At 58.6% G+C, this 16,064-nt stretch overlaps 1 protein-coding gene and 1 long non-coding RNA gene across 3 annotated transcripts; one reads left to right on the top strand and one right to left on the bottom strand.

Moving 5' to 3' along the window:
• Window positions 1–2,035: 2,035 nt before the first annotated feature.
• GADD45B (growth arrest and DNA damage inducible beta) lies at window positions 2,036–4,086 on the bottom strand. The gene is made up of 4 exons (XM_003981616.6): window positions 3,795–4,086; window positions 3,602–3,703; window positions 2,976–3,198; window positions 2,036–2,717 (listed from the first exon to the last, which is right to left on the bottom strand). The coding sequence occupies exons 1-4, from the start codon at window positions 3,836–3,838 to the stop codon at window positions 2,604–2,606; spliced, it is 483 nt and encodes a 160-aa protein (XP_003981665.1). The 5' UTR covers window positions 3,839–4,086; the 3' UTR covers window positions 2,036–2,603.
• A 4,273-nt stretch (window positions 4,087–8,359) lies between these two features.
• LOC123381164 lies at window positions 8,360–11,555 on the top strand. Of its 2 annotated transcripts, XR_006587864.1 has the most exons (4): window positions 8,360–8,711; window positions 10,105–10,300; window positions 10,612–10,720; window positions 11,316–11,555. It is a non-coding gene; the product is annotated as an uncharacterized LOC123381164 (long non-coding RNA). The 2 variants fall into 2 exon arrangements; XR_006587863.1 differs by lacking the exon at window positions 8,360–8,711 and having other exon boundaries at window positions 8,763–10,300.
• Window positions 11,556–16,064: the final 4,509 nt, after the last annotated feature.

The following is a 16,064-nucleotide window of genomic DNA, read 5'->3' as shown; positions in this document are numbered from 1 at the left end:
CGCCTTCCGCCACCTGCGGAGTGAAGGAACCACACAGTCCAGGCTGAAATCCCGCCGGGTCCGGGAAAGAGGCCTTGGAGCCCGAGACGAAGCAAGAGGCCCGCCGAGCCAGCCGAGTTTCCTTTCCCTTCCTTCCATTTACAGTATCGCTTGAGAATATTCCTCAACCTGCTGGGTCTGGGGCACGAGGCTTCGTAAATCTTGCATGGAAAAGGCTCCCCCTCGTCGTGGCTGTGCTAACTCACAGGGTGGAGTGAGGAGATGATTCTAGAAACGCACGGTGTGTGACAGTGGCAAGAGCAGTGATAATGGCCGATGGTTTTTACACCGTGTGGGAAGCACTGATCTAAGGAATATGTATTTCATGGAAACTTCTCAACACTCTATGAGGGAGGCAGCATTACTGTGCCCATTTTCAGGGGGTGCGGGGTTCTGAGGTACAGACAGGTGCCAGCCGAGGGTCACACAGCCGGGGTCCCACTCGTGCCTTGTGTGTCCTCGGAGCCCAGGAGCCTGGGGTCTTGACCTACTGGACAGGGGACCTAGTGATGAGAGGGTCACGGGTCACAGGTCGTCCTGATGGATGGCCAGGACCAAGATGAGGACAGAGAGGCCCATCCCCTCAGGTGGAGCTCAGGGGGTGGAGCCTCTACCCCAGAGGAACCAGCAAGACACCAAGAGCTGACCCTGTCCCTGCTCGCCCTTCCGCACAGACTCCTGCCCCGAGGTGGGGGGGGGGGGGTGGGGTCCTTCAGCCTCTACTCCCCTCCCCAGATTCCCTCCCCTGGGGACTCTATCTCAGGGACTCCCCGCACCCCCTCGGAGTCCCCCTTCCTCCAGCCTCACCTCCCGACCCCAGCAGGGATGCCCTTCCCCCCTGGGGCTCCCCTCATCTGCCCCGTCCCCCGCTTCCCCTAACCTCTAGCAGGATTCCACAGGGGTCCCATCTCCGGGTTTTCCTCCCCTCCCCTCCCCCCTCCGGGATCTTGTCTCCCACCTGCGGCTCCTCCCCCCTCCCCCCTAGGAATCCCTCTGGGACTTCCCCTTCCATCTTGCCCTCCCTTCCTTCTCCTGGCGGGGCTCCCCCAGCCCCGTGACTCCTGGGGGGACCGCCGGGGTTTTCCTCCAGCACCCACGTGGGGCTCCGTGGAAAGGTCGCGGCCTGCGGGCGGGGGCGGGGCCCGCCGGGACACGATGTGGCCAAGGCGCCAGCGAGCCCACCCCGCAGACCTGCGGCGGGAAGACTGAGGCGGGGCGGGGCGGGGAGGGCTGGCTGGCTCGAGCTGCCGGCTCCCAGCCCGCGGCATGGGGAGAGTCACCGCGCCTGCAGCTTCGGGAGAACAAGGAGGTGGCCGGCGAGGCCTTACAGTTTCGGTTTAGAGGCAAAACGCAGCACTGTGCCAAGCCCGGTTTCCTTGGGTATTTTTTGCTCGTTGATCTTAGTTTGGGGAAAGAAAAAAAACTTTTCTTCCCCTTCAGTTCAGTGAAGAAGGCCATCCCGGGACGGAGAAGGCCTGGGCACCGGTCGGGGGGGAGGGGTGGGGGGGAAAGGGCCTTCCCTGGGGGTCGCCCGGAGGAGCTCTTCCTACAAGGCTGAGCCCTGGACAAGGCAGCTAAGCCCACCGTGGTCCAGGTGCCCCCTTGACCTCTCTGGACCTCGGGTTGGTGGCGGCGTCGGGGCAGGCAGGGGCTGCAACCAGCCCCCCAGGGGTGCGTCTACGTATGCCCTGAGCGTGGGGCTGGCTCCAGCAGGGCCAGTAACAGCAGTGGCACAGCGGCCAGGTTTCGTAATAAACCGGTCTTTTAATTGCTATGGGGCAGGAGGAGGGAGGATTAAAAAAAAGAGGCAAAGGTTTGTTGGGCTTGGTTGGCGCCGGCTGCAGAGAGAAGGGGCACTGTTTTTGCAAAGGAGCCTGGAGCTGCTAACAGGGACTGAGCAACACTTCCTGGTGAGCCTGCGGGAGGGGGCTTGGGTGCCCGGCGGGGGGCAGAGGTCCCCAGCCCTGTCGGAAGTGGCAAATACACAAGAAACGCCGAAGCTTTAGAAATTTATTACAAGGTCATCGTAGAAGTAAAAATATATGTATCTGTAAGCTTCCCTTCTCTCTCAGTGGTGCAAGTAACAAAATAGATTGTCTATTACGTTTGCAAACGGGGACTTCATGGGTACAGAGCAACGTCAGCGCCAGCTCCCAAGTCCCCAAGTCCAGTCCTGGCAAGGGTGCAGACCCTCGGTGGCCCGAGTCCCACGCAGACGTCAGCGCCGGTCTCAGTCCGCCCCGGAGCGTGCGGTCCGAGCCCTCCAGCGCGGGCGAGGACACAGCTCCCCCGCTCCAGCTGCTCCGTCACAAAGCCTGGGCTCCGGTTCCCCTCTCCTGCTGGCCCGGTCCCCCTCTTCTCCTGTCACGGTGGCCACAGCTGGCGCTGCTCCAGGCTCACCGCCCTGGGGGTGGCCACGCGCTCCCCTCTTCTCCATTGATTCTGCCCCCGCGGTCTCACAGCATGGGTTGTTCTGGGGGGTTGTTCTGGGGGGAGGGGTCAAATATTTATTTTGTTTTTTTTTTTTGGCAGCAACTCAACAGCTTCTGATGCCGGGAAGGGTCTCAACGCTCCTGGAGGGAGATGTAGGGGACCCACTGGTTGTTTCCTCGGCTCTCTTCACAGTAACTGGCTACCTCGACCAGGCCGTGGCTTTTCCAGGCATCTGTGTGAGGATTCTGCGACAAGGGGAAAAAATGGGGTTCAGTGGGAGCCCCAGGAGTGGGCAGGGAGCCTCCCTCTCTCAGAGCCCCTCTGGGGAAAACAGGCCAGCTCAAAATAGCTCCCCGGGTAAGAAGGCCCCCGCCAGGCTGCCCACGGGACATGCCTATCGTGGCTGAGTGCTGAGCTGGTCCGAGATGAGCCGGCTCAACTTTGTTGACAAACACAGGCGCAGGTGCCCGGGGAAGGGTGGGGCAGGTCCAGGCCCAACTCACCGTGACCAGGAGGCAGTGCAGGTCTCGGGCCTCGGTGGTGCCCTGGGTCTCCGCGGGCTCGCCCAGCAGCTGTGCCAGGCGCTGCATGCCTGACACCCGGACGATATTGATGTCGTTGTCGCAGCAAAAGGACTGGATGAGCGTGAAGTGTATCTGCAGGGCGATGTCATCCTCCTCCTCCTCATCGATGGCCAGAAGGCACAGGACCACGCTGTCAGGGTCCCTAAGGGGGCCAGAAGGAGGGGACGGATCAGCCGGGGGCTGAGGAGACGCCACTGTGCACGGGGGAGTTTGGAAAAGCGAAGAGAAACCGAAGGCGCGCCAGGGATCGCGTCTGCATGCAGCTGCAGGGGTGGGGAGAGGACGCACGGTTCTAGATGCCTTGGGGGGGGGGGTAAGGCACCAGCGAATACGGCGGTGGGAGCTTGCAAACGATGCAGCGTCAGGATACTGCAACCTCGGCTCCCCCCCCCACCTGTGCTCAAAGAAAGCACAGAGACCCTCAATCCACAGTGGGGATGCTTGGGGGAAATCCTAGCCACGTGCGGAAGAGGGGTGCAACAGAGAGCATGCAGAGCGGAGGGGGTCCCCACCCGCGCCCAGTCCGGGGACGGGGTGTGACTCACACATTCATCAACTTGGCTGACTCGTACACCCCCACGGTGAGGCGGTCCTGGCGCTGAGCGGCCACCAGCAGCTCCTCCACCGCGGCGCTCACGGTCTGCATCCTTAGGGTCAGAGAGAGGAGGGTCAGCGCCCGGCCGGCCACAGGTCGCTCCGGTCCCCGGCCGGCCCGGCTGACCTCAGCCTGCTACTTACTTCTGCGCCGCGTTGTCGCATGCCACGAGCTCTTCCAGCGTCATGTTGCAGTTATAATCCACAGTGGAAAACAGCCCCACGACAGTCCCAAGGGAGAAAATGCAAAATCCGAGGCCGGAAAGCCCAAAACCTTCCCACGGAGCCCGAGCGCTCGTTCAAGACCTTCGGAAGGCAGCGAAATGGTCCCCAAAAGAAGGCAGAAAAAAAAAATGGCAAAGTCCTCGGCGAGAATAATCCGCGTGGCCGGAGAGGAGAAGATTGCGGCCCCGACTTCAGCGCTCTGAGCTCGCCGCCGCGGGCGCCGCCTTTTATCGACTTCTAAACCAGAGGCGCGGCCTCGGCGGCGCGTCCGTCCCTCCTATTGGCGAGCCAACAAAGGCGAGAGAAAGAAGAGCTACGGTTGGTCGGCGCCGGGGAAGGGGCGGAGCGCCGCGCGGAGGCGCCCACGTGGGCGCGAGACCCGGGAGGAGGGCGCTGGGGAGGGGGGGCGGGGAGCGTTGAGTGCCAGAAAAGAAAAAAAGCAGAAGTTTTCCTCCTGATTTCCCGGCAGCGGCGCCGCGTTTCGGGGCGCGCGCGGGATTTCCAGCGCGCAAGGCGGCGGCGCGGACTTTCGGTGGCGGGGGGGGGGAGCTGGAATCCCCTCCTGGTCCCGGGAGAGTCCCCGGCCCGCGCCTTTCCAGAGTTCTGCTGGAGGCCTGCACGGGGAGGGGGCCCAGTTTGCAGGCTGATCCCTCCCGGGTGGTGTGTGCATTGTCGGGGGTCGGGGAGGGATTGGCTGCGGGGACCCCAGACCCTGGGTGACTTGATTTCTCTGGGGCTCTGTGTCCCAACCTGTCTAATGGGCATGCAACGCCGGCCTCATTGGATTGAAGGAAGCTTTAAATCGAAGAAAATAAAGGGTACACAGGAAGTGTCCAATAAAGGGTGGTGGTCGCAGGAGGCCGCTTCGAGGCTCCCAAAATTGGGAGCTGCGAAGGCGGCCTGTGTCGCCACCCGCCCTATGAGAATGCATACCAGCCTCACAGAGTTGCAGGAAGCATTTAAAGAAAGTAAGGGGTACACAGTAAGCGTTCAATAAATGTCAGGTGGTGGTCACGGCAGGCCGCCTCGAGGTCCCCTGAAGCAAGGGCTGCAAAGCCCGAGGCACTGTAGGGGCGAGACCGGTCGCCCCCTCCTCACCCCCGGCGAGTTTCAGGGTGGGGCGCGCGTGGGAGTGGGAGGCGCAGGTGGCTCGGCCGCAGCCGGCCCCGCGCCCCCTGCCGGCGCCCGTCACTTCAGCATCTGATCGCACCTGCGCACCTGACGACCGACCCCGAGGTCCGGGGAGACAGCCAGGGCGGAAGGGTGCTTGCCTGCGCAGGGCGCTGCCCTTTCGGGTCCGCTTGCAGTGGCGGTCGCCACTTCCATTTCCTCCTTCCGGAGTGGGCGCCGGCATCTACGGAGCGTGTACTGTGTACCAGGCTCCCCGTATCATGGGTCATTGAATTTTCAAAGACCCGGGAAGCACGGTCCGTACTTAAGCTGCATTAGGCAAAGGGGGAAACTGAGGCTCGGGGAGGCCACCACTCCCCCAAGCTACCGGCCGGTTCGCGTTGGAGCCACACGTGTGCGACGGGCACGGCCGCACACAGGGACTGCCACCAGCCTCACCGTCTCCGCAGGAAGGCAGTTCACGAGCCTGGCGGGCAGGCCAGCGTGGGACTGCCTCCCACGGTCGATCGGGGGCTCCCGGGTGACTCACAGCTGAGTTCCCCTCCCCCGCCAGCCTGGGGTCTGGCCTCAGCCCCGCGGCTTGGTTCCCCTGGCTCCCGGGCCCGCGGTCCGGCTGACGCATCGCACCGCCTCCGCGCCGCCCACCGTGGAGGCGCGAAATGTCCCGGGCGCTGAGAGGCGTGGCGGCGCCACCTGGTGGCCGCACGAGGTCTCTGCTCCCGTAGCGCCGGAAGGGACAGAGGGGAGGGGTGAGACGAGGAGGGGTGAGGAGGATGGGGCCTGGACGACAGTTGCAGCGTTTTCTATACACAATGTTTTACGCGTGCAGCGTATAACTTCAGAGATGCGATGGCTCAAAACAACCAAATAGACAAACTACTGCCCGGGTGTGCCTGTTTTTAATTTTTTTTTTAATTATGGTGAAATACATTTTGACCATTTGTAAAGGTACCATTCAGTGGCATTAAATACATCCACCGCGCTGTGTAACCGGCACCACCACTATCTGGAATCCAAGACTCTTGCATCGCCTCCAACATGAACATGAACCCAGCCCCTGGCACCCACCATTCTTTGTGTGTCTGTGGATTTGCATATTCTAGACACCTGATACAAATGGAATCAGACAGTATGTGTCCTTCCGTGTCTGGCGTCTCTCACTGAGCACAATGTCCTCAAGGCTCATCCACGTTGCAGCAGCTGTCAGGATGTCCTTCCTTTTAAGTGCCTTTCCTTCCCCCCCCCCCATTTATTTATTTTGAGAGAGAGAGAGAGGTAGGGGCAGAGAGAAAGGGAGAGAGAAAGAGAATCCTAAGCAGGATCCACACTGTCAGTGTAGAGCCTGATGTGGGGCTGGAACTCACGAACCGAGAGATCATGACCTGAGCAGAAACGAAGAGTAGGACACTTAACCGACCAGCCACCCAGGCTCAGGTCATGATCTCACAGTCCGTGGGTTCGAGCCCCGCGTTGGTCTCTGTGCTGACATCTCGGAGCCTGGAGCCTGCTTCGGATGCTGTGTCTCCCTCCCTCTCTGCCCTTCCCCCGTTCATGCTCTGCCTCTCATAAATAAATAAACACGCAAGAATTTTTTTTTTTATTTTTTTAAATCTTTTTGAACTAACTGAATTTAAAAGTTTGGAAAGAAAAAAGTTGTTTTTAATGAGATCCTTTGTCTCTAGACTTGAGAAACGTAACCGCTTCTTTTCAGTAACGTTGCATCGTATTGAAGTTACCTTCGATACATCCTTACTGGCTGCTTACTATGTGCCGGAGCATTTTGTAAGCCGTCTCTTTGAGGGGTCACGCCACCTTCACTGCCCACAAAGTGGCACTTTGTGGTTGTGCTGGGTTTACAGAGGAAGGAATAGAGACTCGGGAAGACGGGAAGACAGTGTTATTAGTTCAAGGGCACAGAGCTCAGAGTTCCCTGAGGATATTCCAGGAGACTCCAAATATTCCACAACCCCCGGGGTCAGGACTGGGGGGCCGGGGGTCAGGAAGCCAGACACATTGCTAGGAGACAAGCCCCATGAGTGACAAAGGGTGAGTGGCTGTTCTCCTGGGGAAGACGGGGGGTGGGGGGACCCTTTTAGTGTCCAGTTTAGTGGGGTTTTTGCATAGTGACACGCTTGGGCACCCATCACCACTGGTCCAGGATGAGATAAATATTTTAACACTCAAGCGAACGCCCCCCAAATTCATGACGAACAGAGTAGAAAAGCCTCCCATCGGGACAGGATAGATAACAGCGCCACACCAAGGCGACTGGAGCCCCAGCCCCAAGGAAAATCAATATGACTGATCCTGCCTTGATTTAAAATTTTGAAGACTCACCCATTGAGGTTTTTGGTTTTTTTTTTCATTTGTTTTACTTTGTTGAAAAACATTGCTTCATTTTGGATTTTTCATCAGGACCGGGTTTCTGCCTCACCCAAGTCCGGGCCCTGCTTCTTGGGACCCTGACTTTAAACCCCCCCCACACACACCCCAGGGGTGCTGAGTGGCTCAGTCGGTTAGGCCTCTGACTCTCAATTTCAGCTCAGGTCACGATCTCGCGGTTCGTGAGTTCGAGCCCTGTGTTGGGTTCTGTGCTGACAGTGTGGAGCCTGTTTGGGATTCTCTCTCTCCCTCTTTCTCTTCTCCTCCCCTGCTTGTTCTCTCTCTCTCTCTCTCAAAAAATAAATAAATAAACTTACCCCCCCCCCAACACACACACACACACAAACCTGGGAGACAGGGGTTGTTCCCAATGGATGAAGGACGAGCCCAAGGAGGTGGGATGGGGGTTGGCCTGCCCAGGGTGGGTGGATGGGGCTCCCTGCCAGCACAGAGAATGCCCCAGGCGGAGAAGCAGGACCGGGGAGGACAGCCTGCCCACCCCCCCACGTCACTACAGGAGGGTTAGGGACCAAATGTTTGTGTTCTTCTGCAGAAGCCCTGACCTCCAGTGGGGCGTACTTGGAGGTGGGGCCCCTGGGAGGTGACTAAGGTCAGGTGAGCTCATGGGGTGGGGCCCCCCCTGGGGTGGATTAGCGCCCTTATAAGGAGAGGAAGAGAGATGAGCACTTTCAACACAGATGAGGACACAGTGGAAAGGTGGAGGCTGCGGGCTGGGGAGGCCTCCCCCGGACTCACCCCTGCTGGCACCTTGATCTCAGACGTCCAGCCTCCAGGACTGTGAGGAATCAGTGACTGTGGCATAAGTCCCCCAGTCCGTGGTGTTTGGTTATGGCAGCCCCAGCTGAGCAGGGGGGGGTGTGAGGGGTGGGGATGAGGAGAATGGGGACAGAGTCCCCGCCCAGCACGTGGGGGGGGAGGGGGGGGGTGTTTGACTGGGTTTGAATCCCAGCTTCCTTCCCAACCAGCCGTGTGAACGTGGGCACATCATTCCCTTGTTCCACTCCCGTGCGTCAGTTTCCCCCCTCTGCAAATGGAAATAATAGCCTTGTCTAGGATCGTTCTGTGCACCGAACGAGTCCATTCTGGTCCACACTCAGAGGAGGGCTCTGTGGGTAGCAAGTGCATCTGAATAGGGCTGCTTCCTGACTTGCGGGCATTGATTGGAGACCCGAGTCACGTGAAGAAGCCAGGCTCGGAGGCATGAAGGGAGAGGGCCTCCGACACAGCTCGTGCAAAGGTCCTGAGGTGGGGGCCACAGCTGGCATGTCCACGGAGCCCCGAGGAGGCCCAGGTGGCAGGATGGTGAGCAGAGATAGTGAGGGGGGGTGGGGGGTTGAGGTTAGAAAGGTGGGTCCTGGGGGCTGCGGGTTGGGGCGTCTGGATGTGAAGCGTAAACACAGCACGTCCGTCCACACGCTGGAGTCTCGTCCAGACTCGGAAAGTCAGGGCGTCCTGCCGCCTGCCACCGTGTGGACAGACCGGAGGACACTGCGCAGTGACAGGAGCCGGGCACAGAAGGACGCGTCCCGCGTGACCCCCTAGAGGAGTCCCATCCGCGAAGACAGAGTAGATGGCAGGGGGCGGGGATTCCTGTCCCTAAGGAGAAGCTTCCGGGTAGATGTGAGTCATCATCTCCAGTTTGAGATGTTGGTAAGACAGGATGGGTCAGGAGGAGGTAAGGGTGACCCGGCAGGTGGGGGAGGTGACAGGAGCAAAGGTCATGGGGCCAGGAGCCCAGGCACACTTGGGAAAGAGATGGGGGGTGGTGAGCGGGCAGCTGGCTGGCACATCCTACAGGGGGGTGGCTGAGGGGGGTTCTGCTCTGAGGTCATGCTCGCCGGGTTCAGATCCCACCTCCACCCCCCTCACAAACCGTGTGTCCTTGAGTTGGGGTCTTAAACTCCCTCAAACTCCCTCTTTTCATGGGAAAATCAGGCTGTTGACACGCGAGAAAGGATGGCCCAGACCGCACTTGGCACATGGGAAATGTGTCTCCATACGCCTCCCCTGCTGAGGTTACCTGGAAATCCACGGAAGGCCACCCCTTCCCTCCTTGGACACCCACGCCCCCCCCCAACTGGCCTCGCTGCAGTGCTCAGAGGATCCCTCCCTCGGCTCACCCTCCCAAAGTAACACACACGCCAGAAAACCTCCCGCTCCCCTTTTCTGTTTTTTAAGTAGGCTTCACGTTCAGCGCCCCAATGCGGGGCTTGAACTCACGACCCTGAGATCACGGCTGAGATAGGCTCAGCAGGGCTGCTGAGCTGCTGTCCTTGGAATGCACCCGGCAGGGTCCTACCCCCAGGCCTTTGCTGGTTCCTCTCCCTGGAACACCCTCCTACCCCGTGTCATCTCCCCACTGTCCCCCTGCACCCTCCATCTCAGCGGGGCTCCCCGCCCCCCCCCTCGCAGCCTGAGATGTTTCACACCCCTGCCCCGCCACCTCGCACATTTCATACTCACCCCTTGTTTCTTCTTAGCCTTTCACACCGTCTATGTGTCTTACCTCCCCCTCCTAGTTACCCCCCGCCCCGTGCCCCTTATGGGAGCATGGATGCCCCAGGGCTGGAGTTCCCAGCACACAGTAGGTGCTCAAAAAAGACGTGTTGGTTGAACGACTGAATGAGTCCGCTAACTAATGAAGGGACTGGTGAGATGTCACAACACTCTCAACTCCAGAACCACGCATTTCTAGGCAATCGGGATGCTGAAATAAATGTGTTTCACGGGTACGAAAGGATACGGACCACCATCGACTTTCCATCGTTGACCGGAGAGTTCATGCCGCTTGGCTGCAGGACACGGTTCCCCGGAGGCTGCCCACACTGCAGGCACCAGCCGCGAGCTTGGGGGCCCGAGACGGCCCAGAGCCACCGAGGACTCGGAAAAGGGTTGGATTTACAACGGCAGCACAGCGGTCTCCCGTCTCCGGGGGCCGGACGACAAATCCCCACACGCTGGGATTTATTCTCTCCCAGTTCTGGAGGTCCAAGGTCAAGGCTGGGCTGGTTCCTTCTGGAAGTTCTGAAGGAGAGTCTGTTCCGGGCCCCTCCGGCAGAACCGGGACTCCTTGGTCCCACCTCTGCCTGGGTCTGGACCCTCTGTCTTCACAGAGACCTTAGGGCTGACCTTAATCCCAATGACCTCACCTGAATTTAACCAATAATTATGTTATTATTTAACCAACCCTATTCCCAACCAGGTCCCACCGCTGGTTCCAAGTGGCCGTGAATTTTGGGGGGACACGTTCGCTCCAACACACAGTGAAGATTCAGGGCTCCCGGGCAGGAGGGGGGCACACGTACAGACAGGTCAGCTAGCAGGAGTGCAGGTGGGAGGTGGGAGGTGCCGCAGGGGTGCAGGAGGGGTCGGGTGGGGCTCACCCTCTCACCTCCCTGCCCCGTGGCATCGAACTCCTCAGCTCTGACTCCAAACCAGGCCTCGTGTCCATGCCTTCCCTCGGGTCTGGCTCACGGCCAGCGAGCCTGTCTCTAACATCCATGGGACCCAGAGCAAGAATCTGGAGGGGGGGGGTGTCACAAAACCCTCATCCAAGGGTTCAAAGTCCATACACTGAGTGACAAACTGGGGCACAAACGTGTCCGTCCTGTCTGGACAGATGCTCTGATGGATTAGAGACGCTCGTCCTGGGACCGCGGGCAGGCTGCCTGCCTCACGCCCACCAGGGCGGTTACAATAAAGACACAGATTCTCACAAATGTCGGCAGGAGGTGGACACGTTGGAACCCTCACGCGCGGCCGGCGGGAGGGTAAAACGGTGCAGCCGCTGTGGAAGAGTCTGGTGGTTCCTCCAGAGGGTGAACGCAGAGTTACCATCTGACCTGGCAATTCCAGCCAAACCCTGATCCGGGAATGTTAATGGCAGCGATGTTCATAATTTCCCAGATGTGGAATCAACCCCAATGTCCATCAGCTGATGGTGGGTGAGAGAGATGTGGTTCATCCCCACGACGGAATTCATTCACCTGCTAGCAAGAGCGAGGCGCCCACCCCCGCCACCCCGCGGATGGACCCCGAGCACACGACGCCCAGGGAGGGAACCAGACCCGAGAGGCCACACGGGGTGTGAGTCCACGTGTGTGAGACGTCCAGAACGGGCCCATCCACGGACGGGAAGGGGGCTCTGGTGGGGGGCGGGGGAGGGCAGGGGGAGTGACAACCTGTGGGGACGGGGCTTCTTTTTGGAGAGAGGGAATGTTCTAAAGTTGACTGTGTTGGGGGACGCACCATGCTGTGGACATAGTAAAACCCACTGAAATGCACACTTTAGGGGGTGAACTGTTTGGTATGTGAATTACATGTCAATAAAGTTGTTAGGAAAAAAAAGAAGGTTGCAATTCTTGGACATCCCTCCCATTGGCGCATCCCGGCTCCCCTCTCCTCCCTCACATCTGGGTTGCACCTGGTCCTAAAATTCAAGAGGCCTGGAGCTTCCGTCTGGCTCCCAGGGAGCCCCGAGACACCACGTAAGAAGTTCCACTGTGCCCTTAAAACAGGGTTAGCGTTGGGGCGCCGGGGTGGCTCAGTCTGGGGGGCTTGAACCCATGAACTGGGAGATCATGACCTGAGCCTAAATCAAGAGTCAGATGCTCAACTGACTGAGCCACTCAGGTGTCCCTAAAGTCTCATTAAAAAATTTTTTTGGGGTAAAGTTTATTTATTTTGAGAGAGAGCACGCTCGCAGGAGGGGCAGAGAGAGAGAGGGAGAGAGAGAATTCCAAGCAGGTTCCACACTGAAATCTCGGAGCCCGATGCAGCCTCTATCTCACGGTTTGTGAGTTCAAGCCCCGTGTCAGGCTCCTCACTGACGGTGCAGAGCCTGCTCGGGATTCTGTCTCTCCCTCTCTCTGCCTCTGGTCGGTTTGCTCTCTGTCTCTCTCAAAATAAATAAATAAACTTGAAAAAATCTTAAAAAAAATAAAGTAACAATGTGGCTCACATTCTATATCTTTTCTTTTTTTGGATATTCTTTTTAAAAGAAAAAACTTGAGATTGGTGCACCTGGGTGGCTCAGTCGGCTGAGCGTCCGACTTCGGCTCAGGTCGTGATCTCATGGCTGGTGAGTTCGAGCCCGGCGTCGGGCTCTGTGCGGACAGCTTGGAGCCTGGAGCCTGCTTCGGATTCTGTGTCTCCCTCTCTGTCTGCCCCTCCCCCCACTCGCGCTCTGTCTCTCTCTGTCTCAAAAATAAATAAACATTAAAAAAATTAAAAAAACTCAGAGATATAATTGAGTATAACATTGTGTAATGTAAGATGCACAACGTGTAGAGTTGATACATTCCTAGATTGCAACACGATTACCACCATAGCTTAGGTAACATCTCCATGAGGTTGAGCGGTTACCATCTCTCTTTTGTGGTAGGATGCTCTATTTCCATTTTTTCCCCCACTTTTGAAACGTGAAATATATCAAACACACGAAAAGCATCTATAACTCATGTGTCCAGCTTATGGAATAGAGACTTCACGACCACCAGGCGTACAGAATACAAGGGGACCACCATGTTGAAACCCCCACCGTGTGTACCCACCTCAGGTATCACCCCCCTTCCTCACCAGACAAAACCATGAGCTGACTTCTGAGTAAACAAGTTTCCACTGTTCCTTTCAATGTATCACCTTTGCAGCAGCCCTCCAAAATATAAGCTAGGGCGGCCACGTTTTGAATTTTATAAAAATGGCAGGATGTTGTTGGAACTTTTCTGCATTTGGCTTTCTTTGCACGATCTTCTGTTGGGGAGAGCTTTCTGTGGATGGGTGTCCCCGGGGCACATTCAAATTTACTGCTGTATAAAATTTCATGGTGTGTATTTACATGAAGGTGTGGGTCCGTTGCCTGAGGGATATTTGGGCTGTTTTGGTTTTTGATTCCCTGTTACAACAAATGGCGAGGGTTTCAAAACCCAAATGAGATCCTCTGTTATGTGATGAGGAACTGAGACAGCCCTTGGACCACAGCTGGCCAGAACCTGAGACCCTCAGCCCAACTGCCTGCAAGGACGTGAACCCTTCCATCAACAGTGTGAAGGCGGCACCTGGGTGGTTCAGTCGGCTGAGCATCCGACTTCGGCTCAGGTCGTGATCTCACGGCTCGTGGGTTGGAGCCCCGCGTCGGGCTCTGTGTTGACAGCTCAGAGCCTGGAGCCTGCTTCGGATTCCGTGTCTCCCTCTCTCTCTGCCCCTCCCCCGTTCATGCTCTGTCTCTCTCTGTCTCAAAAATAAATAAACGTTAAAAAAATATTTAACTCGGGGCGCCTGGGTGGCGCAGTTGGTTAAGCGGTCGACTTCAGCTCAGGTCACGATCTCGCGGTCCGTGAGTTCGAGCCCCGCGTCGGGCTCTGGGCTGATGGCTCAGAGCCTGGAGCCTGCTTCGGATTCTGTGTCTTCCTCCCTCTCTGCCCCTCCCCAGCTCATGCTCTGTCTCTATCTCAAAAATAAACATTAAAAAAAAAAAAAAGTGAGTGAACTTGATGTGAGCTTTTGTGAAGCCTTGGCCAGATGTGCAGCTAAGCCCCACCCAGATTTTTGAGCCACGGAAACTGAGAGAAAAATGGGAGTTGCTTTAAGCCACTACATTTAGGGCTATTTGTTACACGGTGATAGATAACTAATACACTAACATCATATCCTGTATTTGCTTAAAAGCGGAAAGTCAAACAAACATAAAGTTGGCTGCGCTAACGCTTCCACAAAGCTTGATTTTATTTTATTCGTAAGTTTTATTTTCCTAATGTATTTTGAGAGAGAGGGAGAGCACGAGAATGCAGCAGGGGAGGGGCAGAGAGAGAGAGTCCCAAGCAGGCTCCGTGCTGTCAGCGCGGAGCCTGACGCGGGGCTCAAACCCACAAGCCGCGAGACCCTGCCCTGAGCTGAAGTTGGATGCTTAACTGACTGAGCCCCCCCAGGCGCCCTGAAGAAGTTGGATTTTAAAGTACTCTTTTTCCCAGGGCACCTGGGGGGCTCTTTATCCCCAAATCTGTCCTCGGGCTACTAGTTTGGGTGAGAACACCCCTCCACGCCCAGAGGCAGCGCTGGGGGGTCCCTGTCCGTGGAAGGCTTTCTCCCCACAGTCGACAGGGTGGATCCCCTCCTTCTCTCGGAGTCCGTGGTCAAACGTCTGCTTTGCTAGCACGAGGCCCAGCCTTTAAGGAGAGCTCCCCCCCCTACTTAAAAATGCAACCCCCTGGGGCGCCTGGGGGGCACAGTGGGTTAAGCCTCCAGCTCTGGATTTCGGCTCAGGTCATGATCTGAGGTTCCTGGGATCGAGCCCCACGTGGGATCGAGCCCCACATCAGGCTCCGCATGACGTGGAGGGGCCTGCTTGGGGGTCTCTCTGACCCTCCCCCGCTCTCTTAAAATAAATAAACTTAAAAATAAATGCAACCCCCTATCCACATGCTCCCAAGCCCCTTCACCCTGCTGTGTTCCCCCCCCCCGCAGGCCCTGTCTTCCAGCTCCGCCCAGGTCAGCTGCCCCAGAGCCGGGATCCTTGTCTGGGTCCCCGATGCAGCCCCCGTGCCCGGCACAGGGGAGAAGTTCAGTGAGTCTTTGGTGGTTTCTCCAGCGCATTCCGCGCCTGTGAGGAACGGCAGCCTACACCCAGATTCCACCTGGGGTCACCCGTCTGCAGCCCTCCAGCCTCCCGAATTCTGCCTCTGTATTCCAGGGTCAGCCTGCAGGCTCTGGGGTCTGGGCTCCAGAATGTGCACTCCCCGCCAGGCCCCGGAACCCAGGATCCAGGCTCGCGAGCCGGGCCCGCAGCCAGCGGCGTCCGTTGGACCGAGGTTTTGAAAAATCAGGCGCCAAACGGAGCGCTAAGCCCGGGGCGCGGAGGGGACGACTGGGGGAGGGGTGGGCGCGCTGGGCGGTCCCGGGCTCGGCCCCTCCCACCCCTACCCGGACCCCCTGCCTCCAAGGCAGACAGCCGAGCACTCTCTGCGTGCGCTCCTGGGTTCGAGTCCCGCCTCCGCGTCGCCCCTGCTAGGGGGTCCCGTGCCTTAGTGTCCCGTGCGGGCCAGGGGTCCGGAGCGCAGCCTGCGGAGGGGGCGGGGGGCGGCCGCAGCTGTCGCCGCCCCGCCCGCCCAGCGCCAAAATTTGAAAACTGCCGAAGCCTTTCCAACCGCGCGGGGAGGGAGGACGTCCCGGGCCCCACCCACGGGGCGCGCAGGGCTTTCTGGGACTTGGAGTCCAGCCCCCGGGGGTCCCGCGTCGGGGGGCGGTGCTCCGGACCCCGAGCCCCGCCCAGCGCTGAGAGGTCAGGGCGTGTAGCAGGGACCCGACCCCGTTTCACAGACGGGAAGGCTGAGGCCAGGCCAGCCCGACAGCCAGCAGGGCAGTGGCACCCTGGCCTGGGAGAGACCAGGAGGCGGATGGGACATCCCCGCGTCGGGAGGGGTGACAGCGGTTCACGGTGCGCCGGACCCTGCGGGGCCCTGAGTTGCAGGCGCTGGGGGTCAGGTCGCTGACCTGTGGCTCTGGGCGCTGGTCCAGTTGCTTTGATGAGGAGGGGGTGGCAGCTCAGTCTGGGGGTGGAGCGCTGGAAAGGTGACCCCATGCCACCCTCAAACCTCAGTCCTCTCCTTCCCCTCTGGCCCTGCCGCCTGGAGTATCACCTACCTTCCCTCTGCTTTAAAT

Source organism: Felis catus, chromosome A2, assembly GCF_018350175.1.
Source record: "Felis catus isolate Fca126 chromosome A2, F.catus_Fca126_mat1.0, whole genome shotgun sequence".
NCBI classification, from domain to species: Eukaryota; Metazoa; Chordata; class Mammalia; order Carnivora; family Felidae; genus Felis; species Felis catus.
This window is presented reverse-complemented; position numbering and strand designations above follow the sequence as displayed.